The sequence below is a fragment of the Prinia subflava genome, chromosome 2 (assembly GCF_021018805.1).
Source record: "Prinia subflava isolate CZ2003 ecotype Zambia chromosome 2, Cam_Psub_1.2, whole genome shotgun sequence".
Classification (NCBI taxonomy): Eukaryota; Metazoa; Chordata; class Aves; order Passeriformes; family Cisticolidae; genus Prinia; species Prinia subflava.
The window spans coordinates 84275176-84302806 of record NC_086248.1 but is presented as its reverse complement, the minus strand read 5'-3'; the positions used below and the strand labels follow the sequence as shown (position 1 = coordinate 84302806).

The 27631-nt window shown below is 40.9% G+C and overlaps 1 protein-coding gene across 1 annotated transcript in view; it reads left to right on the top strand.

Moving 5' to 3' along the window:
• The window catches only part of PLB1 (phospholipase B1), an 88315-nt gene that overhangs the window by 48935 nt on the left and 11749 nt on the right, over positions 1-27631 (top strand). Inside the window, exons 30-51 of the mRNA XM_063390833.1 lie at positions 59-130; positions 714-773; positions 1161-1221; positions 1945-2003; positions 3807-3874; positions 4865-4908; positions 6131-6239; positions 9928-9979; positions 10124-10204; positions 11300-11365; positions 11783-11883; positions 12705-12786; positions 13221-13325; positions 15004-15099; positions 16199-16270; positions 17858-17929; positions 20137-20197; positions 20864-20922; positions 23220-23278; positions 24423-24466; positions 25681-25780; positions 27180-27231. Of these exons, the coding sequence (XP_063246903.1) occupies positions 59-130; positions 714-773; positions 1161-1221; positions 1945-2003; positions 3807-3874; positions 4865-4908; positions 6131-6239; positions 9928-9979; positions 10124-10204; positions 11300-11365; positions 11783-11883; positions 12705-12786; positions 13221-13325; positions 15004-15099; positions 16199-16270; positions 17858-17929; positions 20137-20197; positions 20864-20922; positions 23220-23278; positions 24423-24466; positions 25681-25780; positions 27180-27231 (1575 nt within the window). The remainder of the gene's footprint in view (positions 1-58; positions 131-713; positions 774-1160; positions 1222-1944; positions 2004-3806; positions 3875-4864; positions 4909-6130; positions 6240-9927; positions 9980-10123; positions 10205-11299; positions 11366-11782; positions 11884-12704; positions 12787-13220; positions 13326-15003; positions 15100-16198; positions 16271-17857; positions 17930-20136; positions 20198-20863; positions 20923-23219; positions 23279-24422; positions 24467-25680; positions 25781-27179; positions 27232-27631) is intronic.

The following is a 27631-nucleotide window of genomic DNA, read 5'->3' as shown; positions in this document are numbered from 1 at the left end:
CACCCATTGCTCTCTGGTACTCATCTGCTTTTCCTCTGTGCGTCCCTTTTTCCCCTAGCTGGAGCCTGTAGGGGAGAAGACAGACAGTCAGCCCATGGAAGATGAGATTGTCCTCAAATGTCCATCTGAGGTAAGTTACAAGGGTGTCTGTGTTTATGTGGAGGTGCTGGGAGGGGCTGGGGGTCTGTGTGAGCCTTTACCCAGTGCCTGGAGCTCTGTGAGGGTGGTCTGCTCCTCCCCACACAGTTTGCGCCACTGCCACCAAGAGCAGCATGGGCGCTCACCCAGGAGATGATGGAGGGCAAGCAGGAGTAAACTTCCTGAGGGTCACACATCACAGCTGGCCAAAACACAAGGGAAGGGTGTTTGGCCTACCTAACCAAGATCATCATATGTCCACACTGAGTGGAAGAGCTTCAGTGGGGGGAAACAGAGCAGTGATGGTATCAGTCAACATAGCTCTGCAAGATTCACTGGGAATACGCTGCAGTGGGGCCACAAGCTTCTTATGAGCCACACAGAGCAGGGTCCTGAGAGTATTCTGTAACTTCTGTTGCAAAAATACAACCCAGATCTACACTGTTGTTACACAGATTTTAAAAAGGCCTTTTATTTATTCATTTATTTTTAATACCTGGGTTTAGTTTAGGGAATGGAAATCTCCATTTGTTCCTCTGATGCTTCACATTGATTCAGGTTGCCTTGTTTTGTAGGCTGAGCCGTTCCTGAGGACATACAAGAACAGTAATTACACGTACCCTAACCAAACTCCAGTAAGTGTCAACATCACCGTGCATACTCTGCTGCATCTGTTCCTGTATGGTAACCAAATGACTTATGTTCTGCAGCACAGGGGAAATCAGGGGCCTGGGAGGCTGGGGACATGGCACAGAGCAGGGAAGTACTCCTTGAGTTAGACAAAATGCCTCAGAAAACACCTGTAAGAACATGTGCTCAAACAGCACTGCTGTCAGTACAGGACACTGCACTCTTCTGAGCAATACTGAACATGACTACTGAATTGAGCAACCAAGACCTGTCTAGTTAATTGCATGCTAAAGAGGCTCTGGTTTATCCACTTGGCCTCTGCTGGGAAGATCCTAGTTATTACTGACTGTATTTGCTAGCCAAATGTTGTTCAGCTTTCTTTTTCTCTTTAGAATTATGGAAGCCAGCTGCTATGTGAGGACAGGTCTCCATCCTCCCCTCCTGCAACTTCAGGTAGTCTTGCCTGTTTTATGTTAAGAGGTTGAATTGCCTTCAGCTGTCCTTCAAGGTGACTGTTAATTTTTTGCTGAAATGGTTGCTGGGCTGTGAAAAACATTGCTCAGAAAGGATGTCATGTTTTTCAGCAGATGCTTAACAGATACGATGCCACACTGTCACGCAAGGTAGCATTCTGACTAAGGAGCTTCACTGAACTCACTGCCAGTGGAGAACTTCAAAATGACTTGTGATAAAATACAAATTTGAGTGCTGACATAGCTTAAAAGCTTTTCCACCTAAATGTCATGGACAGAGACTGGAAATACAGCTTCATCCATGTTAGTCTGGAATTCAGCAGTATTCAGTTTTTCAAATAACTTCATATGATCTTTTCCTTAGTCTTTTAAAGTCTTTAATGTGCTGTTCCTGCTGTGTGTAATTCTGCATTGTTTTACCTTCACTTTGGTGCAGGATATTGTTTGCCAGTTACTGTTATTTGCTCCTTGTTCTTCTGTCTTTTTGGTAGCAATGTTAACCATTGAAATACTGAATAATATGCAGATGTTGGTGCTACAATCACAGGACATGAGCTGGAAAGAACTTCTGATTTATCACTTGGATATTGCAAAAATAATGTGACACAGCCTCATAATGCACAAAGACATATTTCACATACACAGTAGAGAAAAAAAATAGCTATTTCCTAACCAGGTTCAACTGTATCTCTTTCCTTTGCAGTGCATTCCCTAAAGCCAGCTGATGTGAAAATTGTAGCAGCCCTTGGGGATTCTTTGACGGTAAGAAGATGGTGTTTTCACTGTTCTCTTGGTAAAACTACAAACACGTGCCCGCTTCAGTGGAGGGGAAATAGCTGTTGTACCCAGAAGGAAAGATCTGTTCATTCATGGATGATAATAGATCTAGTAGCTAGGTTGAGTAAGGTGTCAGTCTTCAGCACTCCGTTCCCCCCACACGTGTTCACATGTTTTGAACTCAGGCAAAAACACAGGCAATCCTTTAATAAGGTGGCTAGGTAGTTTGCTGAATTGGAGGCAAAAGAGATCAGATGCTGTTGAAATGAATGAGACATAGCACAAGGCTTAGGTTACTGTGTTTTCAAAGTTTTTTTCTGAATAGGAATGGAGCAATGAGCCCATTCTTCAGCCTCAGTTCTTTCAGGAACAGAATGCAACTAAGTGGTGTTGGATAATAGCATTTTAATCATTTTAGCATTAATGAGATAAGGAAGTATGGGAGCCCTCTGGCTCAAAACATTTCAGAAGATATTCAGTCATTTTACTGTGTCTGTTTTAACTGATTTCTTGATCATGATACTGTTCTTGCTGCTGATGATTATCTTGGTAGTCAAGAAGGAATAGATTTCAAAATCCAGACATCCTATATTCCAGTTATGCCTTTCTGCCTTATGTTTTCATACTGGTCAAAGATTGAAATTCTACAGCCAGGTCAAAGGAAACACTGGACAGAAAGATGTGATTGGAACATAGGTTTCTCTGAATCTGAGCCTTAACAACAAACACATTGTGTGTACAAACCATGAGCCCTTTACAACTCCCTGGCAGACATGTTGCTACAACTCCTACACACAGGAGGCTGCTGAAATAAATAGAAGCATTCTGATGTAAACCTGCAGTGTTAACAAATGAAAGATATTCTGTGTATAGTTGTGGTTGCTATATTGTAATATCTAGGCCCCTGAAGGTGTTTCTGCTTTGAAGTATAGTCTGTAGGAACTGGGAATAAAATCTGCTTTCATAGAACATGCAGTGATGTATTGCTGTCTCAGAGCTGCACTTGGCCTGTGCATAGTTATTCTGAACACCGATCTTCTGTTATTTCAATGAAGTTTATACATAGAAGAAAATGTAATATTGTGGTTTAATCTAAGGTAGCAGCAAATAGGCTGCCTGGTCTTGTACTGTACTGAAGTACTAACCTGCTCCTAGATTTAGAATGAAACTGTACAATCACAGCTGTCAGGAACTCTGCTTCTGAATTCTGGAGGTGTTTCAGGAGGGGTGTATTTGCTAGCTTGCCTCTTTCTTCAGAGTAAGTGTAGAGAGTGCTTCCTCCTTGTTCCAGTTCTGCTGTAAGTCTTTCAATTTAGCACAATGGTTTTCAAACTGGTATGTATGAATTGTGGTCCTTCTTTCTGATACATGCTAATTTTCTCTGCTGAGTTCATGTAGTGCTTCATATCATTAGCCAGAAAGTTTTGTGTGTTTTATTGAGATGTTTTCATCACTGTTGAGTAATGCAACCATAAAAGAGTTATTTAGCTCATCTAGACCCATGTCTTTGTTCCACGGCTCCATCATACATTTGGTGTGTCATATATACAATATGATGATTGTAAATAATTATGAAAGGTGTTGTGTTCTTCAGGAGAAAGGTTTGGGAAAAGCCTGATGCCTTTTAAAGCTTTGGAAGACATCCACTCAATTAAAAAGTAAATAAAACAATTATGTAGTTGTATTTAAATTAGTAAACTGTATTTGTTTATGTATTTGTATTACAAGTTACTATTGCGTTAGTAATTTTGCTTTAATTTCATTTTGTTAATGAAAAATAATGTCCAGGCTGGTACAGGAATTGCCTCAGACACCCTCCAGGATCTGACCACTCAGTACCGGGGACTGTCTTGGAGGTAAGTCTTCGGCCAAAATGAAGAGATGAGGTTTGGGTCGTTCAGCTGTCCAAAAGTTGAAAAAAATTACTTCTCAGGCTAGCATTTCTTGAAGGTGTATCAAGATCCAGCATTTGCCATAAGGGTAGCTTGACAGAAAGCATTTTTAGCAGTAGATTTTAAGCAAGATTTTTGATCTCTCCCATGCTTTCATTTTTGGCTGCCTGCAACTGTTTGTGTTTTTATGTTGGGATGTCAGGTTGGAAAGCTACAAAACAAGTCAGAACTGGTTGGTTTTAGGACTTCGCAAAGTTTTCTATTTCTGAACTTTTTGTAGGGTCATGGAAAATAGTTTGTTTGGCCAGAGAACTTTTGCCGCATATGGCAACACGCAGTCATAAAAGACTAAATTGTTTTGCTGTTGTGATGTAGCTCTGGGATATTGACTGAAGCAGTTCTGTGCTGTACTAATACCTCTGTGTGAGCTGGAGTGTGGCCTCAGCATGTCCTGTCAGCACAAATACATCCCTGTGCAGAAAGCAGGAGGAGTGAGGAGCTACTGCTTAAGTTCTCCTGTCACTCAAGGGCTGTCTGTGTTTGGTGTTGCCTTAGAGGGGCCTCATGAGGCTGGAATGGGCCTCAAAGTTGACCTTCTAATCTGCAGTACTTAAGGCTTGATCATTTCAGTCTGAAGCTGTGTCAGGTGTTCAGGTGCCACTTGATAAATGATTGACTATACCTCTGTATGTCTGCAAGAGCATTAAATCTTTCTGACAAGCATCTTTACCACTGGAACTTCACCTGTTCTCCCCAGTAGCACTTCCACTTCTGTCCTCTCCATGGATTCTGATAGAATGATCATTACCAAATTAATACTCTTTGCTTTTCCCCATGATCGTTACCAAATTAATACTCATTGCTTTTCCCCATGATGTGTGGCAGGTTTTCACTCTATTTATTGTCTGTGTCCGGTAAGAGATGAGTAACTGAGATTTTTCTTGCTCATTTTAGTATTGGAGGAGATGAGTCGTTGGAGAATGTGACAACTCTACCTAGTAAGTAAATGCATTGCTAGATATAAATGGCAAGGTTGAGGAGATGCAGTGGATACATTTCTGATAGATTTATAGAGAGCTTTTAAGTATCTTAAAGCTGCTTTAGTGTAATTAACAAGCACTACCTTTAAAAGAAAAAATATCCTACGATTGAAAAATGAAAAGTTGCCTTCATCAGTGAAGCTGAGAACAGAGAGAAATTCCCTTACTTTCTTGTTTCCCCTCTCCCTTTCCAACTCTTTGGTGAGAATTATTTGAATTTCTAAGTAACCTTGCTATGTCCATGCTCATGATATACTTAACATTTGCTTTTAATAAATATTCCATTGCGTTTTTTCCAAAAGAAATATTTGCATAGAGTAGGCCTCTTTGGTAAATAAAGCTCCCTACTCGTACATGTAACCTGAAGGGAATAATTTCAACTTTCTCTTATCTGAAACCTGCAACCTTACATAGCTCAGTCTATTTTTAATGTAAAGCCACTTGAGTTTCAGTTTGTATCAGCTGTAATAATAAAATTCCATTTGAAGAGGGCCAGTAAACTGTTCTTTTGTGTGTTGATCATTATTTTAAGCAGAATGTAACAGGAATATAAATAGAATAAGCAATTAATTGATTCACAGAGTCCATTTGATAAAGCCCTCATTGAAATGTGGTTAAACTGAGTCTTTGAGATTGAAGTAGATTTATAGTTTACAATGTGGCCGTGTTCAGGCTCAGCTGTAAGTTACTCTCCCAACTTCCTTTTGGAAACTGCTGTGGAGAACATGGTGGAACTTCATCAGAACCATGCATCTGAGGCTTTGTTCTTCACATTTGTCAGTAGTATGAGATTTTGCACAGCAGCAAACCCAGGATGCTTTAGCTGCAAACCAGCTCTGGCTGGGCTGAAGGACCCTTCACACTCATTTCACAAAGTCAACGTCGTATGACTGAGAATTTTATTTTAGGCTTTAACCACTACAACATGAGAGAGGACTGCACACAGTAGTCTTCAATTCTGCTCATCTCATATGCTGGTGCCAGAGCAGGGCACTGCAAGCACACTCTGAGTCACTGCAGCTGGTGACCCCTCTCCCCAAGGCTTGCTGAATCCATCTAGTTGACTGGCAGCAGCTGTGCTCTCAGAGAGCAAAACTCTGGCAGTGCTGGTGTGTTCTAGTCCCTGCAGGCAAGGAGCAGCTGGAGTCTTTCTGCCTTCATTGCCACCTTTGTTTTTCAGACATCTTGCGAGAGTTCAATGTTACAATCGTGGGCTACTCAACTGGTACCGGGAGTGAGAATGATTCCAATGCATTCCTTAACCAGGCAGTTCCTGGAGCACAGGCTGAGTATGTAACTTTTTGTTTTACGTTTGTAGGTGATGGATGCTTCATCTAATTGCCTTTCAGCTGTCTCATGTGCTGTCACAACTTGCTCTGAAGAGCAAGCAGAACCAGTTGAGTTAGAGTGGAAATTGGCTCAAAACATGTTAAACGTATGGGTTTGTTTCATAGCTGAACTTTTAATTGAAACTAACAGTCCTCGTTATGAAATCCACAAACAAGAAACTGGCAGAAACAGCTTGGAGGTTTCTACTCTTCCTGTTCAACATCCATTCATTTATCTATTTATCGGTCAATAAATCTCTGAGAAAGTGAATGTTTTTAGAAACTGAACATGAATTGGTAAAGAGAAACTAGGAGTAAAACAGGATGAAATCTTACATAATTCTGACCTAGGGTTTCTGGATAAGCAAGCAGGAGAGGACAGGAGAGTGGTGGGGGAAAAAGGAATCTGGAATCTTAAGAAAAGAGAATTACTAATGGTCATACATGAGTTTTGGTGCATTGCAGACCTGGTGCAGTTGGACCCAGTTCTGCCAACATAACAGGGATTGTAATGTCTTGCAGTCACCTGAATTTGGCTCTTTGCTTTTAGTCACACCTGGGAAGCTGCATGAGTTGAGCTTTGCTATATTGCTTATCCTAGAAATCCCTGGATAGTTATTCAAAGTCAGTGCTGTTTAATTAACAAAACAGATGGCTGCTTGAATTCAGTCATAGTTTGGGCACAGAATCTGGCAGACCATGCCTGGATTTGACATTGTGAATTGCTATTACCCAGACCTTAATTTGTTTGTTTAAAGAAAAATTCATCTTGCTTCCCAAAGGAGTCTTGGAAGTGAAGTTCAGAAGCCAAGAGAGGTGTTTGTGTTTGCTGTATCTAAGCAAAGATTATTAGGATTTGTCAGGTTTTTTTATTGCTCTCCTGTAGGCCTTGTGTAACTTCTGACTCATTCTGGTAATCTCAGTAAATACTTGGGTTTCCTGACAGAAATAGGGTGCTAGGTTCCCTGCTATATCCTACAGCCCCCACAGAACTGAAAGAAGGCATTTTTTTTTACCTGGTGATGACTGAATGTAACTGTGTATGTCAGTGAATTGTGCATCAGCCATCAATGAGCATTTATTACTGTCTGCAGCATCTATCCAGATTACCTCCAGCTTTTGCTTGTTGCATGAAAGGAGAGAGGTGCCTGTCTCATATTCTTTATCAGCTAAATCCTAAAAGGCTTTTTGGTTTGGTGGGAGGACTTGAAGCAGGATAAACAACCTCCTAAGTCACCATTATGACAGCTTTTATCAGCAACTGAGACATTGCTATTAAATAGCTATTTGTTAGCTGTTTGAAATAAGTTGATGGATGCTAGTCTAATGAAAATTGCCTACTTCATCTATACCAATTAGTTTTCTCTCTTCCCCTGCACGTGACTGGACTGGATAAACATGGTGAAATTGAGCTGTCTTTGTTTTGTAACCCTGTTTTGTAAGCATTCAGCAAGGAGACACAGATAACAATGATGCTAGATTTCTACTTGTCTTCTGTTGTTTCTCTGTCTCATAACCATCTGTAAAAAGGTGTGCAAAAGTAAAGTCCTGTAAAATACTATCCCTGAGCTCTGAGGCACTTCTTTTGGGGTTCTGGTCTATAATGTTTTAGCTCTTTATATACCTGAGAAGATGAATTTATCCTAGTTGAGTACTGAAATGTATTGCAACATAAGGAAACGTTTCTCCTGCTTTAGGTATTTTACCCTGGAATGATGATGCAATACAGCATTTATTCTTCAGCAGCCAAAACCATCCATTTTCCAGTGATTCACAGGGCAACAAAAAGTCCACCAGCTGATGGTGGTAGTTAATTGCTTCGTGACCTGTCTTGCTTTATGGTGCTAATTTGGAAAGTGCTTTCCAGAGGTGCTGAGACATTTCTGAAATCAGATAATTTTGCAGCCTTACCAGCTTATAGAAGCCAGGTGTAAGGGTTTCTTAAAATGCAATCCATGGCTACTTTGAAGAGCTCTTTATTGAACTAGAGGAAAATGTAATGCAGGTCTCATATGACAAAGTGTTTCTGAGTTTGTCTGCATTCATTGCCAAAGTGCTTAAATACATGATAGTGTTAAGGAGACATCTGAATAATGGTCTGAAGCAGAGCCTGGCTGAGGTCTCTGATTTCATGTGGAAAAAAAAAAAGGAAGTTAAGAACTTAGGAGTGAGAAGAGAAAAGAGGTGACAGGAATTGTGAATATCTGTGTTTCCCATTAGCAAGCTGTTTCCATTGGTCAAGATCTAAATTTGGTTGAAACTGCAGTTCAAGGATGGATGATTGCTGGCACTACTTCATTCACGATGTTACTGGATCTTGCTGACTGCATTGGCTCAGGATGCATCAGCACCTCACTGACTATATGTGAAATCAAATATGTTGTGGACTGTCAGATCAATAAGTAGTGTTTTCCTCTGTATCAATATTGAAGATGATGTCCTAGCTTAGGGGTTTCCACAGTAAGAGCAAAAGGAAACTGTGACCACTTGTGGCTTGTGATAGCTCTGGGATATAAATAAGTAGGTTATGACATTGGACAAGGGTAATGGTGATAAGAGCTGCTACATGCACACAGTGTCTGTGTCACAAGTGGATGTGACAGGGCTCATTCCTCAGCAGATGCTCCCATGCCAGTGTTAGATCAGTATTCAGCTGTACAAGGGTGGTGAGAGACCTCTTTTTTTCCTACAGTAAACAAAGCACTGCAAAGGGGAGCTATACTCTGGTTGCTATACAAAACAAGTGTCATGCTTATTAATGTCAGCTGATATGCTCCCAGAAGTGAGAGACAGCCAGTGTCTTTAACGAGAGGCTGGAGGGAGATGCAGCTCATCCTGAACCACAGACCCACCTGGAAGGTCAACGCTTTCTGACCCCCTTCTTTTCTCTTCCCTTCCCTATGCATATTGGAAGACCAACCTGTCAGGGCAGGTCAAACAAAGCTGAAGCATTCAGCCTAGTAACTCAAAATTCATTGCACTTTAGATATCTGTCTGTCTATCTGTCTATCTGTACAGAAAAAGAGAATGGGAGTGCTTACCCGGCTGTTAAAAAACAGCAAGGTTGTCATCTTAATTTATCTGAGTAATCTTGAAGGTTTCTTAGGTTTTTAATTACCCTGGAAAAATTGTGTGCACAGAGCTGTTTCACACAGTGTACAGTTATGTACTGGTTCTGGGTGCAGGCTACAAAAATGAGGAGGGTGTGCACAGTGAGCTCTGAAATCTACGTTTTTCAGGGACATGTTGCTCAAGAGGTCAGCTGAGTATTGGGACTGGGGATTCCTTTGTTTTAGTTTTCAAGGAATAGGTTGGCAGCAGCCTAGCTCTACAGAGGCCCTCTGCTTACAACTGTTGCTGTTTCTGGCTTTTCAGCTGTTTTAGGTGCTAAGCACTGTAATAGGAGCTGAACTCGTGGTTCCAGATTAGTTACTGAACTTGAGTAAAATCTGTATTCGAGTTTGATTTGATGTTGGTTTTATTACCAAGATGTGAACCTGTAATTTGATCACAGCAATGTGAATATTGCACTGTGTCCTCATTTAACCCCTCTGATATCTGACAACTTGACTTAAGATGTCTGAAGTGTGGTAACGTTGATCTCTCAATACGGGTGTTTTTTTCACTCACTAGTTCTCCTCCTTTCCAGGCACTTGCCAGCCCAAGCAAGACGTCTTGTGAGTCTTATGAAAACTGATCAGGTAGGTTTTCAGGGACTCCTTTAAACTTACAGCATGAATAGAAATAGGTGTTGCTTCACACAACAGATCCACCTGCAATGACCATGTGCATATCACAAAGTTAAAAGAAATTCAGACTCGTTATTTTTCTTCTTTATTGCTCAGAGAATTGACTTCAGTGCTGACTGGAAGCTCATAACTGTGCATATTGGAGCCAACGATCTCTGCAACTATTGCAAAGACCCTGTGAGTAGTGGAACTGGTTATCTGAAATGTGGTGTCAGTGTAGAAACACCTCAAGAGAACTCATAAAGCCTTCACAGAGATAACATGAGTTATATATGGGCTACTGTATGTTTTGACAGGGGTTGTTGCTGGCAATACCCTGATATAAAAGTTACCAGCAACAGAGTAGGTTGGTTTTGTTTTCTCTGGCTTACTCCAGGATAAGAACCACTGCTTTGGCTACTGTTTTTTGACTGTAAGCAAAAAATGGAAGGGAAGAAATGCCTCACTCCTCTGATGTGGTAACTGCTGTGCTGCTAGCTTGGCCTCTAGACATCCAAGAATGGCAGTGGTACTTCAAAGCGGCGCAGCCCTACAATTGTCATCACGCCATAACTCACAGTGTAAGGAGGTGCTAGGGACTGGTGAGCTGTTTATATGAGGGAAGCTGCTGCAGTGCTCAGTCTTATTTGAATGTTATGCTTCTCTGCATTGTGGAGAAGCCTTTAGGGCTGCCATAAGGAGCTCATGGGAGTTGAGTGGGCAGGCGGCAGGGAGAGGCCACCTTTCACTGCCAGCTCTCACTCTCTTGCCTTTAATATGCTCACTTCTTATGAGCATTTTCAATTCTCCTGCAACCCCTTGTGCTTGAGAAATGTGCTTCTTCTGCAGGAGCCTTGCTAGGCATCTTTGCTGCTGCTGCCAAGTTTTATAGCCTTATTTATAGCTATGACCTTGACTAGCAATGATTTCACATAATTTTATGAGAGCTTATCAGCTGGCTGTGAGCATGCTTATGGCTGCTTGGTTTATGCTGTTCAGCATGCATTCAGATTGGGTTCCTTCCCGCATTTTTACATGAAGGGCCCAGTGGATTTGGGTTAAATATGCTGCTACTCAACAAGGTTTATTTTAAATCCAAAATTTCACCAAGCCTCCCTATGTTTTGGATTAATTGCTATGTTTAAAATCCCCAGTCTCTAGAAAGAAGCAAGAACATTCTACTGACCACAGTGTTGTAGGGCAGCAAAGGAAGTGAATTAATGTGGTTCTCCAGCCTCCCAACCTAAATTCCTTGTGTCTCTATTTGACAGTAATCTCTTCTGTTTCTATCAGGATCACTACTCAGCTGGGAATTACATCAAAAGGATTCAAGAAACTCTTGATATTCTGCACAAGGAGGCAAGTACTGTGAAATTATCCCAGCATTCTAGCACACACTGAGACATGACTGACTGATGCTAGCTCTTCTGTTTGTTTGATTTTGTGAGGGATTTTTTTCATTCTGGTACCAAACATATGCTGTTGACTTCTACAAAAAACATTTCTTTTGTCTTGTCTATCTGCAGTAGTGAGATGCAGTCTGAAATGATAGATAGTAACACTGAGCTATGGAGTGGGAGAATAATCAAAAGCTGAGTTGGGGGAGTTTGATGGAAGATTTATGGTTTTTTCATTCTTCCTTTTTTTTTTTTTATTTATCCTTCCAATGGTGGAGAAAGGGAAAGGGTGTCAAATAGCTGGACTTTGAGGTAAAATAAATGCATTGCTGGCTGTGTAACCAGTTTCTTCTATGCCAAAGTCTGACTTACCTTTCAGGTTCCAAGAGCTCTGGTGAGTCTGGTTGATGTGGTAGACATCCTCCCTCTGAGACAGCTATTTGTTGACCCTCCAGTTCAATGCCCCACTTACTTGGCAGAGTAAGGCTTGTTTGACTTCCTTTTGTCCTGTTTGTATTCTTATTCCATGCTTCTGTCATAATTTGAACTCATGTTTAAAGGTAGCAGCACAGTCCTGTGGACTTCCCATGCAGTGCTGACATCACCCTGCCTGATGGCATTTCCTTCTCTTGGCTTTGACCTAAGTGTTTTCCATATCTAGAACTGTACCAAGTGGAGACCTCACAGGCTAGGGTTAAAGTTACTGGTTCTTCAAGATGGGGTTGAAGTGCACAAACATTTAGATTTGCAGGAACTTGATGAATTTGAGGAGTAGACAGGTTTCCCCTCTTTCAGAGGCTTTAGTGTGATGGGTCATTTGCATTCTTTGCTGACCTTTCAGACCAAGACAAAGTCTCTGTCTTGGGAATGCAAAAGGAGTTGTTGGTTGGAAAGGTATCAGCTCAGAAGTAAAATAGGCAGTATATTTCAAAGACCTGCTTTCTTGTTCCCCAGGGGCTCTGGTGCGCACCCCTGTCAGTCTGCAGGGCCTTTGGATGCCAGGGTGTAAATAATGAAACAATCTACCCTCTGTGCAGTGTGCACTACTTTGATATACCTGGGTATGGAACCAAAATTACTTAAAGTGGTATCATTCATGTGAGGCAGAAAATAAGACTAAGGTTTGAAATTACAATAGCAAGAACAATAAGATGTTCTCACAAAAACAGTTGTACAGATTCCCTTATTGACATGCATGTTGTGATGGATGACATAATGCATTGGATGACAAAGGGTGGCATCTGCATTATCAGATGTTTAACTCTCTCTATTCCTGTTTTCTCCTCTAATCTTCCCCACAGTTATCTGTGTAGCTGTGTTCTCACAGGAGAAGAAAACCCAGAAAATTTAACAATGGTGAGGGACGCCATCAAAGCTTACCAGGTATGACTATTAAGAGTGGTACAGTTACTTTATTTCCAGTAGAGATGAGTTCTTGATTACCAAGCAACATATCATATTCGTATTTTACCCAAACTATGAACTCAGCAGGAGCTCATTTGATGCTCTCCAAAGCTATCAGGTGACCAAAACTAGCAGCAAAGATCTTCAGAAAAATTATCTTTCCTAGTAGAGGTTAATTGTTAGGAGCTTAGTCACCAAAACTCTGTCTCTGACAAACAGTTTCAGTATTGTGTTCCAGCCTTCTCAGTCCCTTTGCATCATCTTCAGCCCCCTTTTACCAATGTCTGTGGCTATTTAAGTTCACAAGTAAAACTTCCTTTTGATTCCAGCACCTTCAGAAAACCCAAACAAAGAAAACAGTTGTGATGCAGAGATGTCATTGAAGTATTGCTGGTGATTTTTTTTTCTTGCAGCTTGGCATTCAGAGATTGATAGAGTCTGGCAGATATGACACTCATGAAAATTTCACAGTGGTCATCCAGCCTTTCCTCCAAAATCTGGAGACTCCTCTTGATCAGGTATGATCTAAAGGTGATTTCTGCATTTAAAGGACTAAGGATAGGTATCTTACCTGTAGAGACTATATTCAAAATATTTTCATTTTGTTCCGTGCTTTTCTTATGAGAAGTTGCTGCTTTTTGGTGTAGTACAACAGATTTCTTCATATAGTGAGCAGTTCTTAGTTTTATGTATTGTTCTGTAAATATCGATTACTGTTTTGGAAAGTGAGTCAAAACCTGATTTAGGAGGTTTGTTTGTGTATGTTCTTTCAAGTACATAAATAGTTTTCTTCCTGAAAATACAGCATGATTAATAAAAGACCAAGTTATAAAGTTACACTTCTTGAAGCAACATAACTGCATTGCTCAGTGGAGACTATGGCATCAGCTCCCCTTTATGCCACATAACTCATTTTTCTGTGCCTGACAAAAAGGGAAGTTTACCTATGATCTTGTGGAAGTAGTTTTATGTAGTTCATATGCATATGTTGATGTATATTTCAGTTCTTTGAATGGCAAGTTCCAGTAAGCTGCAAATATAGGAAAAGACTCAAGCTTCTCCTAAAGCTGAAACTATTTTTGTGTGTACCTGGAGTGAGAAGAGATGGAACAAAATATTGAGCAGGGATTGCTCTGGCAGAATTGAACTGGACTGATTCTGAAAATGTTCCAAATAGCTGGTGAAAGTTTGAAAAGTCAAGATGCTGCTACAGACGAATTTGGAAAACTGGCTGAAAGCTTCACAGACCTTTTGTTTTGTTTGTTTGTGTGTGAAGCTGGTGCCCATGAAAAGTCATCCCTAGGGATTTTGGTACTGAGGGTAGGGAACACAGAAATAAAAACAGAAGAAGCAAAATATTTCTGAACTTTTTTATTTTTTGTAGTCTCACAAGCATTAGTTCAGATTTTAAGAAGTTCAGGATGCTTTTTTAATTTCTTCTCTCACACAACATTCAGATGTTCCTGAACTGAAAACTCTGTCTCTAAACATGGCAAAAAGATATGATGCAAATTTTGGTAGTAGTCCTCTAAAAAGCAAGCCCAACCATACTGAAGCAAAACCTGCTCAAGTTTGGAGGAAGAACTGCTCTGACCAAAAATAGTTGGTCATGTCAGTGACCCTAATCTCAGTATTCATGTGATAGACAAGATACTTAAATTTCCAAACTCCATTTCCTTCAGGTCCTCCAATACCTGTATTAACCCTGTATTAAAGTACAGCTTTGTCCAGAAAGGAGACTGCTCTGGTGTGCTTGGTCAGCCTGGCTGCCTTCCCCAAATACTTCCTTGCTTCTTGACCCTTTCAAAGCTCACAGCTGTGCAGAAGTTACTGCAGAGCATAATGTTGCTTGTGGTTCCAGTGCTAAGGACAACTGGAGCCAGAGAGAGGAACTCACCCTTGTTGCAGAACCTGAAGAGGAACAGAACCCATAATTGACAATGGTGGTTTTGCTGCTTCTGGATGGATCTGCCCATGGAGGCACATAATCATCTCTAGCTAAGTGGTTCTGATAGTACATGGGTCTGCTGAAGTGCAGTTTGTATTGCCACATAATCAGGAGCCTTTCTGCAATGGAGCAGGGAGAATAAGTAACATCAGTCTCTCTTTATTGGTTCTGATTTGGCCTCAGCAACTCCAGATTGGAAGTGTGGGAATTTTTCTGCACTCAAATGTCCTTTATGCTTTTATTTGTAGGATGGGAATCCAGATGTCTCCTACTTTGCACCTGACTGCTTCCATCCAAGCCAGAAAGGGCATTCTCAGCTTGCCAAGGCTCTGTGGAATGCTGTGGTAAGGTGACAGGCCCTGCATATAATGAGATCTTCACCTAGACCTGACTACCATTAAAATATCTCTGTAATAAGCATTGCAATTCAGGCCTGAATAATGCTGGACCTTGTGTTTGTCTCTCCTTAACTAGTTTACTTAACTCTCTGGCTTTGGCACTGCTCTCTGCCTAGAATCTCTTGGTTCTTAAAGTGTATGGGGAGGAGAGGGGTGCTGAGTGATCAGACATTTTGTGACTTCAGCTGAGCAGCTTTAAGTCGTCTTCATCCTTTTTCATGCAAGGCAGGATAGCATTTAATAAGGATTATGTTTCTATGGGCTGCTATGGGAAACCACCAAATAAAGAATTGTAACTGCATCTGTCAATTTAAAACAGATTACTTAGAAGTTTGTTTTAAATCTGTGTGTTGTTAATGTCTCATTAGGAATTGAAGTGGCTTTAATTCAGTTCAGTTTTACTACTTTTGGAAATGAGTGAAGCTCAATAAAGATGAGTCACTAAAGATTGCTTAAGCAAACTCATTTTACCTAGCATTGCAGTGCAGGAGTACCCAGCAGTCAGAGGCAGTATCTTGGATCCTGAATAGCAACTTCCAGATACTTTGGGGTAATATTTTAACAGCTGACATGATCGCTTGCAATCATCAAGCAGTACCTCTAATTAAATTTGGTATTATCTTCTACACATAAACAACCTTTTGTTGGAGATGCCATCATGTGGCTTAGCTATAAAAAAATGAGGGACTCTTAATGTCTTTTATGCAAGAGAAGAAAGTTTATGACCTTGCCTTCTGGCAAAATTCCAAGATACTTCATGTGCCTGCCAAAATCCTCCAGGAGTTTAAACTGATCCGCTGTAGCTTTCCACTTCCCATTTTAAGCCTCTTTCTAGAGCTGCTCTTTTGTTTTGCTGTTGCCATGTTCTTTCTGAGAAATAGATGCATTTCAGCCTTGGCTGTAAATCTAGGTCTGTAAATACAGGCATCTTTATATGGATTTGAAAGGTATATTTATGTCAGAGTTTTTTTTAATTAGAATTGTTATACTAATTTAATTTGAGCTGACATGGTTGAAAAATAGGTTCTTTTATCTTTGTTTCTAGTTACAGCCTGTAGGCCAGAAAGCTGACTCATTTGATTTCTCAGCTGACATCGTCCTTGGCTGTCCAGCTCAGGTAAACATACCCACATTTTGGAAGCTGGCCATGAGGAGCTGTACTGCTTGTGCTTGCTGCTGAGAGCAGGGATTTGGTATATGTGGAATAAGTTTACTCAAAGCTTTGTTCTCTGTTTGCCTCTGAGTGAGCAGGTGTTCTCATATACCTGTGCTGATGTCCCATGGCTGTTTTTGCTGTGCCCTGAATACTGATGGACAACATGCTGATTTGTGTGTTTGCAGTTGCAGCAGAGGCTGTTTTTTGTTGTTTGTGAAGCACAGAGGCAGCTCAAGCAAACAACAGAATATGCTGCATTAACTTTCCCATCAGAATCAGTGAGGTTTGGGCATCACAGCAGCTTTGAAAACCCAGAATCTGTCATCTCTTGGATTAGTGGCAGGTTGATTTTCCTGGCCTGATCCGTAAGAGGAATGCTTCAGACTCCTTGGAAGCTGCTTCTGCAGTTACAAAACAAGCTGCTGAACTTGCAGGACAGTTGCTAGGTACCAGCATGTGGAAATGACTGCTGCAGGCAGCAGGAATTAGCTCCCTTTCTTCAGCAGTTTCAACAAGAAGGCCAAAGAACTGAGCAGATCAGGGATCTGGGTCTTCTTAGTTCTGGAGACAGGCATTCAAGTTACACATGAAGCTGTTGTCCATATTGTGTCCATCCTGTCAGACAAGGAAAACCTGCTGAGTTATTAGCCAGCATATTTCAGAAGTCCTCAGATTTGCTCAAATTGACCCTACTCCATTTAGCCAGCATTCTTTCCAAGCAGCTTAAATGAACTCAGCAACTTCTTCAGTGCCAAATAATGTGGATTTTATACTTCTTTCCCTTCCTTCCCTCTTATTCAAAGATGTTGCTTTTCAGAAGTAGGCAAAGAAAAACTTTATGCCCCTTGAAATGATATATGGCCATTTTTTTAAAGAAATGGAAAGCCTTTAGTAAGCCCAAGTGCTATAAAAACATCATTGATAGAAGGCCATGGCCTGTAGCCATGGAAAATTGTTTTGAGGCAACCTTAAGTACAATAAAAGCCTGCCTTCTAATTTTAGTGCTTTTTAATACTTCCTTATGCAGATGCTGGAGTTTCTCTTGATTGAGGTGTGTGAGCCTCCAGGTGCATTTTTTTAGCCTATATGATGTGCATGTCTTCCTGAATGCATGCTGCATTAGTAGGGGACAAAAATAACGATGAAATTTCTACAGCCTCCCTTGCAGGGAAGAATGATCTTTTCAGTAAGCAATCTTTCATCTCCCTGCTGCTGACACAGAAGATCTGCTCAGGTTTATCTAGATTTTACATCAGTGCCTTCTGAAAGGACTAAACATCTAATAAAGTCTAGTTTGGAATGTTGAGAGAGGAAAATGTTAAACTGCAATTGGCATCTGGCAAATGTAATTTTTGTCTTAAGGTACTAAACACAAATTTTATTAATTTTAAGGAAGGAGTGTGGTTTCAAAGTCCAGATTCTAATTTTATAGTTCAGGCAATTACATTCTTGGTTATATGATGCCTTGATATCACTTGCTATCGTTTGTGCCATATGCTTATTGCCTAGTTTATCTTATTTCTCTTATTTTGTTTCCTCTTTCTCCAGAACAGTCCCTTCCTGGGAACATACAGGAATAGCAACTACACACCTGTGGTGCCCACTAGAGAGCCAATAGAGGTAATTGTTGCACCTTTTGCTGCATTTTAGGCAAAGCTGCATCTCATCTCTTAACACATCATCCTGAATTTATAGATCACATAAACTATTACCAGTTTCTGAAAAGAGAAGTCTGCCTTGCATTGCACTTCTCATTGTGTAAACAAATGTTTTCCTAAAAGTCAAACAAAATTAATTATCCTACTGGTGAAATGACATCAAAACTGTAACCAAAGTAACCTAGAATGCAGAATTAATTCAGTTAGTGAGTTCCTCACAGTATGGAGAAGCTATCTTGGAATCCTGACCTCCAAATAATCTGAGGAAGGTTTAGATATTCTGCTCTGGAGGCGCTGTTCTTCCTTACACTCGAGTAAGTTAAACCTGTAGAGGGCAGTCACCTTAACATATTGGATGTGTGACCCTATACAAAGGTGATAGGAATCCCATTTCAAAGACTTAATTTCCACCATGACTGAGCAACTATCATGAGGTGTGTTAAATAAACTGCAGAAATAGATATTGGGTGTAGGACTTGGAGAAATGGAGCAGTTATTTGTTTGGCAGTCAAAATGAACTGGGCTAGTTTGACATACTGGGGGTGTTCATGACTAACCCAATTATCAAAATCTTTGTGTGCCATGAGGGTCTCAAAGAACAGCAGCTATTGTCTTAGCAAGTCATAGTTTGCAGGACTGAAAGGGGATTTTTATCTGTAGAGCTAGAGTTACACTTTTAATAGGTAATTCTTGGACTTCCACTGAATCTCAACAGCAACAGCTTTTGAAGTGATAAAGAAAAGAAGTATAGGAAGAGGGTAAAGCAACACATTCTGATCTAAAAATAAGCTTATCTGTCCTTACTAGCCTCTGCAACCAGACTTTAGTGGTTGATACTTATTACAACTTTTTTTTACAAGAACAGATGATTTTGTTGTGATGTTTTATAACAGCAACCACACTTTCTGAAGATCACTGGTCCATGTAGTTTTACTCTGGTAGAATTGTGCAGTCACAGAGTAATTGAGGTTGGAAGGGACCTCAGGACATCCCTAGCCTGACCTCCTGCTCCTGGCAGGGCTGGCCCTTAGGTCAGTGTACACAGCTGTCATTGCTCTGGCAAGGGCTGGCCACTGTAACAATTTTAGTTTTTCCCTTGCTGCCTTCCTGGCTAATATGGTTGCTTGTTACTGAAAAGCAGGAGGAGACATTTGTCAGCTCTCTCTGCTGGTGAACTAAGGTGTTCTGCAATGTGGGTTTGAGTCAATATCTTCAACTGGTGGGATATACATAATAACTATTATGTCACCTAAAAATGTATGGTAAAGTACAATTATTTAGAGCCTGACAGTTTTCTTTACTGGAACTTTTAAAGCTTTGAAAATTGGATTTTTTTCAAATTCTATGTTCAGTAAAAGCAAACCATGTTTGAAAGTTTCTAGGGAAAGAATAGGTTCCTGGGAAGGTACATGGGGAACAATAATATAATTATAGAATATATAAGGTTGTTCCAATGCTTGGCCACTCTTTTGGTGAAGAAATTTTTTCTGATATCCAACCTGAACCTTCCCTGGTGCAACTTGAGTCCATTTCCCCTTGTTCCTTCTGGTTGCCTGGGAGAAGAGACAGACTCCAGCCTCATCACACCTCCTTTCACACAGTGGGAGAGTGATAAGGTCACCCCTGAGCCTCCTTTCCTCCAGACTAAACAACCCCAGTTCCACCAGCTGTTCCTCATAGGACTGCTGTTCAATCCCTTCACCAGCTAATATAATAATACATTAATAATATAATACATTAATATAACACAATAACTTTGCCAGGGATTTTATTGTTGATTTTTATTCACTTTTACATCTGACGTCTTTTGAGACAGAGCAAGACTTCAGACCTGGAGACCCCACCTTGTAAGTCATGGACAAAATTTCTAGGCAGTGGAGAGGGAAAGAATAATCATCCTTATGGAACTTTGTTATAAGCAGTATTTCAAGATGAAATGTTTTGCCTTTGGAAGAGTTTTATGCTTTGGCTAGAAAATGTCACCAGAAGTAATTATTGTTTGGATAGTATTCTGCAAAGAGGTGTAAAAGACTGTTGAGTTACGTAGGCACCAAACTAGGATTTATGTTTTAACTTGATTTTGCCCTTCACTGTACATATAAACCATCTATGAATTCCACATTATCTTTTAGGTTCAAGATGAAACAATTTTGTAACTTCTCATTTCAGAATTGGGGCAGTGAACTGTCGTGTCCTGATCATGCTCCATCCAGTCGTGTTCCAACATCAGGTGAGAAAGAACTCCTAACCTAAAATCACACATAGGAAAAATTTCATCTTTTGTTTCTGAAAACAGTAAGATGCTGAAATTGCACATCCTAGATGGAAAGTAAACAATAGAAGCTGATGCATTTAGCAGCAAAGGGAAGAAGTCTGTCTTGCCATTAACAGTAAGTTCTGCATGACAGCAAGTATGTCTCTGTGGATAAATGTGATCACATTTATTGTATGCATGCATCATATACATCTTTCATCACACAGCAACATGGCAGATTAAAATTGCCCAGGGTTAGTGACTAAGCAGTGCAAGTGCTGTGTGTAGTTTGAAGATTTTACTGGGAGATTTTGAATAGGAAATATTGATCTATGACCCAAACATGTAAGCCAATTAAAAGAGATTGAATGTATGCATCTGTAAATGTATCTAGTCTGTTTTCATTTTTTTACCTAAGCTGTTTCAAGTTCTATTTCTTTCCATGTTAGTGTAATACACTGTTGCAAGCAAAGGCAGGAAGTCACCCATTTTGCCTTGGTGACACACAGAATGTGAGGCTTTTTCCACCTTAAAAGTCTGCAAAAATGCCATCAGATTGGTACCCAAGACTTGCATGTTTATTCTATTAAACAGTACTTTGTCAGCTGTCAGTAATCCTGCATTTCTCCTACTGCTTTTCAGTACATGAGCTACGGCCTGCTGACATCAAAGCTGTAGGAGCACTTGGAGATTCCCTGACTGTGAGTACTGCTGAATTCCCACATTTAGAATGAGAAGAGCAGTTGTTGATCTCTACCGAGATGTTGTCACGTCAGGCACCATCAGACAGAAAGCAAATTGCTTTGGCTTGGCAAAGCAAAAGCCATCTACCTGGTTCCCTTTGCAGAGAAATAGCGTGAAGGGATATGAGTGACACGGGCACTTGTGTAATCCAGTAATGAATAGTTCAGGCCAGGACAGAAATGGGATCCCATTCTCTGTTGCATACAGTTTATTCAAGAGTTTTTGAAAAGGGAAGTGGCTGTCTTATAGGAATAGTCTCTTCTGACATGAAAGAAACGAAGCTAAAGCAGTTGATATTTTTGATGCAAGAAGACATTTTGCCGAAAACTCCCATGGAACTAATTGATTGCAAGAGGAAGTGCTTTCCACTTGAGATAGTTCTGATACTTCTGTATTTCAGAGTTTTGCTTTCAGATGTTGCTTCCTAGGTTAGATGTCTTCCAGTTAAAGCTCTAATGTTTTTCAGGTACTAAGAAATGGAGGTTGAAACCAAAAAGTAGACACAAAAACAAAAAGGCCTCAGAGAAAGATAGCGGGGGATACTGCAGGTCTGCACTGAAGTTTTCTGAGAAAAAGTTCTAGAATTCACAGCCCTACAGGATTTGTCTAGCATGGGAGGAAAGCAAACATTTGCATCAACAGTTCCCATGAATCTTAACTCCTGAACTAAACCAGTGCTCCTTCTAGCAGCTTCTGTTCCTGTTGAGTCCAGAGGGACTTGAAGGGTCTGAAGCTCTTAAATGATCAGGCTTATCTTACAAGCCGGTGTGCATGTCTTCATTATGCATCATGCACCTTCTCATTAGCTCTGAAACTGATTTTGCTTGACCTGATGTAATCCTGCCTTTCTCCCTGCTGCAAAGCTTTGAGCTTTTCTTAGAAGAAATCAGTAAAGCGCTACAAGTCTCCCTCCTATCCATTGCCATGGCTCTTAAAATTAATTGCTGTTTTTCTTCCCCCACATCAAATGTGAGATACGTGCTCTAGCACGTATCTCTTATTGTAAAAACATTGGTTCTTTTGATAGATGAAATCTCAGAAAGCCCCAGTCATAGGGGCCAGATTATGATGCTTGAAGTCTCTGTCTCAAGAGCTGAGCTAGGCATGTTCTCCTAATGCCGTTTGCCACTGCCATTTGCCACTGCCATTTGCCACTGCCACAGCAAGGTGTTTTGAGGGCTTTATTAAGTGATTTATTTTGGGGGGGCCAGAAAAACTGGCAGAGTATTTCCCACGTGTACAAATACTCACACCTCCCACGGGTGTCAAAATTAGGTGAGACCACTAAAAAACTGTAAAGAACGCCTTCCCTTGTTTGCAAGTCAGGGTGCTGACCTTGCTACAGGTCTGTCCCTATCCTGTGAACTACTCAAATTCAGCACAGAAGTCTTTGTTCTGATGGCTTTATGTATTTATTTAATTATGAAGGATATGAAAGTTCACAGTGCAGGAAGGAAGGCTGTGTCAATCTAGATACAGCTGGAGATTAATGAAAAATTGATCAATTTAGTCATGTCACTGGCTAGAATTCATCTGTCTGACTTCTCTAGCACCAATGCACAGTGAAAGCAATAGACACACCAACATGCTTATCTATACTGGCAAAAAAAAATCCTGTCTACACCTCATCAAGTCTGTGTGTTAAGTAGCAGACTGGATCCAGGAGAGGAAAAATGGATTGTACACCAAAGATTTGTTTTCTTGACAGATTAAGAACCAGCTCCTCTGATTTATGTACAGCTAAAACTGGATGGGGATTTTCCATCAGTGACTGGGTTTTTTTTCCTGGATTATTAAGTCTCTCAAGATCATCTTTCTTCTGGAAATTCCAGGATATGAAGCATTTTCCATCAGAGAAGAACCCAAACAAATACAAAACTGTTGATATTAATCTGGGTCCCATTGGGTTGCTAAAATAGTATGAGTAGCAGCTTTAAAGTCTTATGTCCTTGACCTTACAATCTGATCTCCTCTGATGCTCAATGGTCTGCATCTAGATGAGTCCCTTTTGTGTATGAGAAGCATGGAAAATCGAAATATGGGAGATGTAGAGCCACACACAGGCCAGTGTGTGGTGGTGATGAATATGCTATGACTTATGCTAAAACTGGGATATTGCAAAAGCTTGGCTGGATGCAGAGTAATGTTACCAGAAGGCTTCAGCACTTTCACAACATGATGTCTATCTTACCTAAATTTGCAGGGCTTTTTTTTCTTTTAGTATTTTATCAATTGCTATTTCCATCTTTTCCAGACTGCAGTAGGAGCCAAAGTACCAGACCTGCAAACAGACTGGAAGGGACTTTCCTGGAGGTGAGTGAAATGGTCGGGTTTTTTTCTCGGTTTTTGTGCATGCAGCTAAAAGTGTGGGTCACCTGGTTGTGTAGTTGCATCTCTGTGTATGTAAATTCAGGGGAGGGATGCTGACAGCAAGTATTGCTTGGTAAGGATTGGAGGAGTCAGGACTGGAAGAGAAAAGGAGTGTCTGCTGCAGGGGATAGTGTGGGTAGGTTGTGTTTGTTTTTGTGGGTTTTTCTTGCTTCTTTTTTACTTTTCTTTTTTTTGTGTGTGTGTTAACCCAATCTGATTGCTACCGGTACTGTGTCACAGTATCTTTTAGCCTTTTGCTAGTCCCTCTGGAGCTTATTAAAAATGTTGCTGTGGTTATCTATTGCCATGTCTAATGCTAGGAGGTCTGAGTGAGTGTGGATTGGCATGAACATGGGGAGAGCACTGCATACATTCCCAGTGAAGACGTTCCAAACACCTTTGCTATTGCAAAGTGGGCAAACAATGCACGTCAGAGGGTGTGAAGCTCAATATCCATGTTAGAGTGAAGGAAACTCCCTGCTCCCCATGGGCAGGCGTGTGGTTGATAAGTGCATGTATACATTGTCTTCTTTGCTCTTTCTGCGTCCCTTTGCATGTGTCTGCAGGCAGGGATATTTCAGGAGAGGCTGCCACAGGTGGTGTAAGAGGATTGGTTCTGCACACAGACAAGTATTGAATGGTAGAGGCAGAGGCTCCACATAATTGGCATTGCAGAATTGCAAATAGGTAGCTAATGAATATTTAATGCAGTCTCTCCTGTGCATAACTGTGTGTAAATGTAGCTTCAGCAAGGAAATGTGGAGCAACTTGAGGGAGGAAATAATGCCTTTCTGTGATAGGTTTCCCAGCATGTCCATATGAAAAATTGGTTCTCCCAATATGGTCTGTTCCCAGCCTGAAGGCATAGCTTCTATCTTAGTGCTGCCCTGCTTTATTCAGTGTGAGTTTTCCTTTCACAACTTTCCCTGATCTCCTGTGGTTTATCTTCTTAGTCCTGGTTGAAGCAAGTATTTTCAGAGGGTGGTTGTTTTTTAATTCTTGGGCTGCTACACCAACATATGGTGACAATAAGACAGATGGCTGCAGGATTAACCCTACTGGGTGATTTTGTTCTTTGCCTTTGTAGTATTGGAGGTGATGAGACCCTGGAGATCCAGGCTACTTTACCCAGTGAGTATCCTAGAAAAGCAAAAGTTGGGTATTACACTGAAAGTCATTTAAGTGGATGCTAGGATACATCTGGAAATGGTCATTCTTTCCTTGAAAACTGTGGGGATGTCCATCTCTTGTGGGTACAAGCAGTTCATGTGAGTGAGAGCTGAAATCCAGGCTGACCTGATGAACTGTAAAGTTGATTCAGCCCCTCCACATCACAGGACCTGCATGTGAATGTATCATCCTTTTGACCAAAAGAATTAGGAGTAAACGTGGTGAAGGTGGCAGAAGTTCATGGCAGACCTGCTCCTCCCTTATTTTGTTTTGTGCTTTCTAGTGACTGGCTGTAGTGTCTGTGGAAAAATGAAGGATTATGAAACAATTAGAAGTCCATCTAGCCAGGATAGTTGACAGAGCCATGGTTCTTCCTGATGATTTCAAGTTGCTATCTGGCACTGGAAAAAAAAATCTAAAAGTACTATAAATTTTTGCCCGGTGTAATTTGGCCTGTAGTTTCCATAGAAACCACTAAATGGTCAACATGACAATAAATTGGAAGGCACTTGGTTTACAATGGCTGCTCTATTTGTATGTGATCCGTGCTGAGGAGCACATTGACAATACCTGACATTGTCAGTAATAAAATCTGATGTGCTTTGCCTAGTACCAGGTATATCACTGTGTTTGAAGAAAAATAGAAGGTGCAATTCATTTATGCATTATAAATGAGATTCTATAAAGAGGTTTCAGACAGCATTACAGACAGAGTAGCAATAACAGTTTTCACACGTCATGCTTCCCCACTGAAAGTTTCAGTGAAATCTAAAAAAATGAAAAAATTTCACTTCTCTGACACAAGTATTATTACCTAGCTGGAGAAGTAGAGGGCCATATTCAGGGTATCTGCTTCTGATACATGAAAGAAAGTAACCACAAATACTCTGACACTTAAATTCAAGACTAGTGATTTGCCCAAAATCCACCTATGCATCTCCTGGGCCATCAGGCCCTGACTCCTCAGGCCCATGGAGAGAAATAATTGCAGTGATGAAATTTGGACAGTAACTAGAGTGTTGGAAGCAGATGTGTCTAGCTCCTGTAAAGTCATAGGGAATGAGGGGAAAACACAGGTCCATATTCTCACTGCTCAATTGGCTCCTGCTTCTGCAGGGAGACAACGCTGCTGGTTGTACTGTGAATGGTTAAACACTGTGGTTTTTCTTTTTAAGACATCTTGAAGAAATTCAATCCCAACCTCTTTGGCTTCTCCACTGGCAGTTCTAAGGAAACAGCTGGATTCAACGTTGCAGAGAGAAATGCCACAGCACGGTGAGGACAATCCCAAACGAGAAAGGCAAAGGAGTGAGAAGTGATGGACTGGCAGGTTACCTTTGTGATGCATGTCAGGGTTGAGGGAATGCAGATGACCTGCTGGTACTCAGCATGTTTCTGTGGTCTGATGTTTTTAATCGTGAGTTTTGGGGGTTTATTTTTTAAATTCAATTTGGTATTTGTGGGATTTATTTGTATTCTTTTTCTAAATTAGACACAAGCTTCCTTTCTTTATTCAATATCTGCCCATAATTTTTGAGCCAATGCCTTAGTTATGTTTCTAATTCAACCAGTGCCTTTTTCTGCCCAGTCTTCAGTGTACAGGTTCCTAATTCACTATCAGGCAATATCTATAATGAGGAAAAAATTCAGAAGCATGTCTTTTATTCCTTGATTTCTAGAGAATGTTCCTGAAACTAATCAGTAGAAGCCCAGTGCTACCCTAATGGCATTAAAAATTATCTCTGTTTGCAGTGCAAAGAAAAAAAAAAGCAGTTGGGAAATAACTCCTTTCTCCTCCTGATGAGAAAGAAAAAAATCTTCTAGTCAGTTAACAATCAAAACATGTAAGAATTTCTATGGCTTACACTGTGCCTGCTCTATGAATACTCACAGAATTGGTTTCCAAAGCGTTTTTGTGACACCTTTAACAACCATTAAATCTGCTGCAGGAGAGATTTAGGTTAACTATCAAAGCCTGTATAGCTTCTAAATATTTCATAGGTTCCCTGAGCAAAGCTGACTCAGCGTGATCAATATGGTTGTAGGAATCCAAATAATGTGACTGCATTTGTGTAGTTGCTAGAGAGAGGCAGGGCTTATCAGCTCAAGCAGAGTCTTTTTCTGGTGTATCAGGAGCTCATTTCCAGCTGGTGTCTCAGCATGGTTTGTGCTTTGGCCCGTGGATGTTGCATCCTGTCCAGAGCTGGACTGGGACTCTCAAGCCTGGCAGTCCCACAGTGTAAGCACGCTCTTGCAGCCATAAGACAAGCCATAGGAATGTAAGGCCGGATCAGCAAGGCTGGTTAGGTGCCCAGCTTCTGTGTCAGCACCAAACTCCCCCACTAGTTTTTTGAAGCAAGTTATGCAACTCACTGTGCATCTGGCCATTAGTGTTTTTTCCCAAACAAAATGCACTGAGGCCAATTCTGAGATGGGGAGAACTCATAATCAGTTGCTTGCCACTTGGCAGCCATCCCAGCTGAAGGCTTTTCAGATCAGATTATTCACTTGTGCAACTTGGTCCTTCAGTGTTTGCTCAGCCTTTTGAGGCATCACTTTCCTTATACTGATTTCTGCTGATTCTGAGATCCCCTGCAATGAGGAGTGGGGATCGAGAAGGTGACATGCTTTTAGAGCACCCAGAAGATGTAAAATCTTCTCTTCTCTCTCCTAGGGACATGCCAGCCCAAGCACATGCATTGGTGGAGCTGATGAGAAGCAGCTCAGTAAGTGGGATTCGGGCCACACCTCGGTGCTGCAGTGGTCTCTGGGAGATGACTGTAATAATGGGATGCTTGAGTCATGAAGAGTGCTTTACTGATGAAAGAATAGTCCTTGTCTGCTGTGCTTTCCAAAATGAATGTGCCGTATGAATTACCCCTAATGTAGGGTGCAGTGCAGCCAGGAGGTGTAAGGATGGTAGTGAGGAAGAGGAGAAATCTGAAGGCTCTGGTGAGATCACAGGATTGCTTTGTTGAGCAGCAGCCTTCAAAGTGAAGGTCATAAAGGCTGAGTTAAAATTGCAGAAGCAGGCACCTGCAGACCAACATGAGTCATAATATCCATAATACTGGGAAGAGGGACTACTGAAGTCTTTGCAGGAGAAAAAGCCCTCTCAAAGTCTGG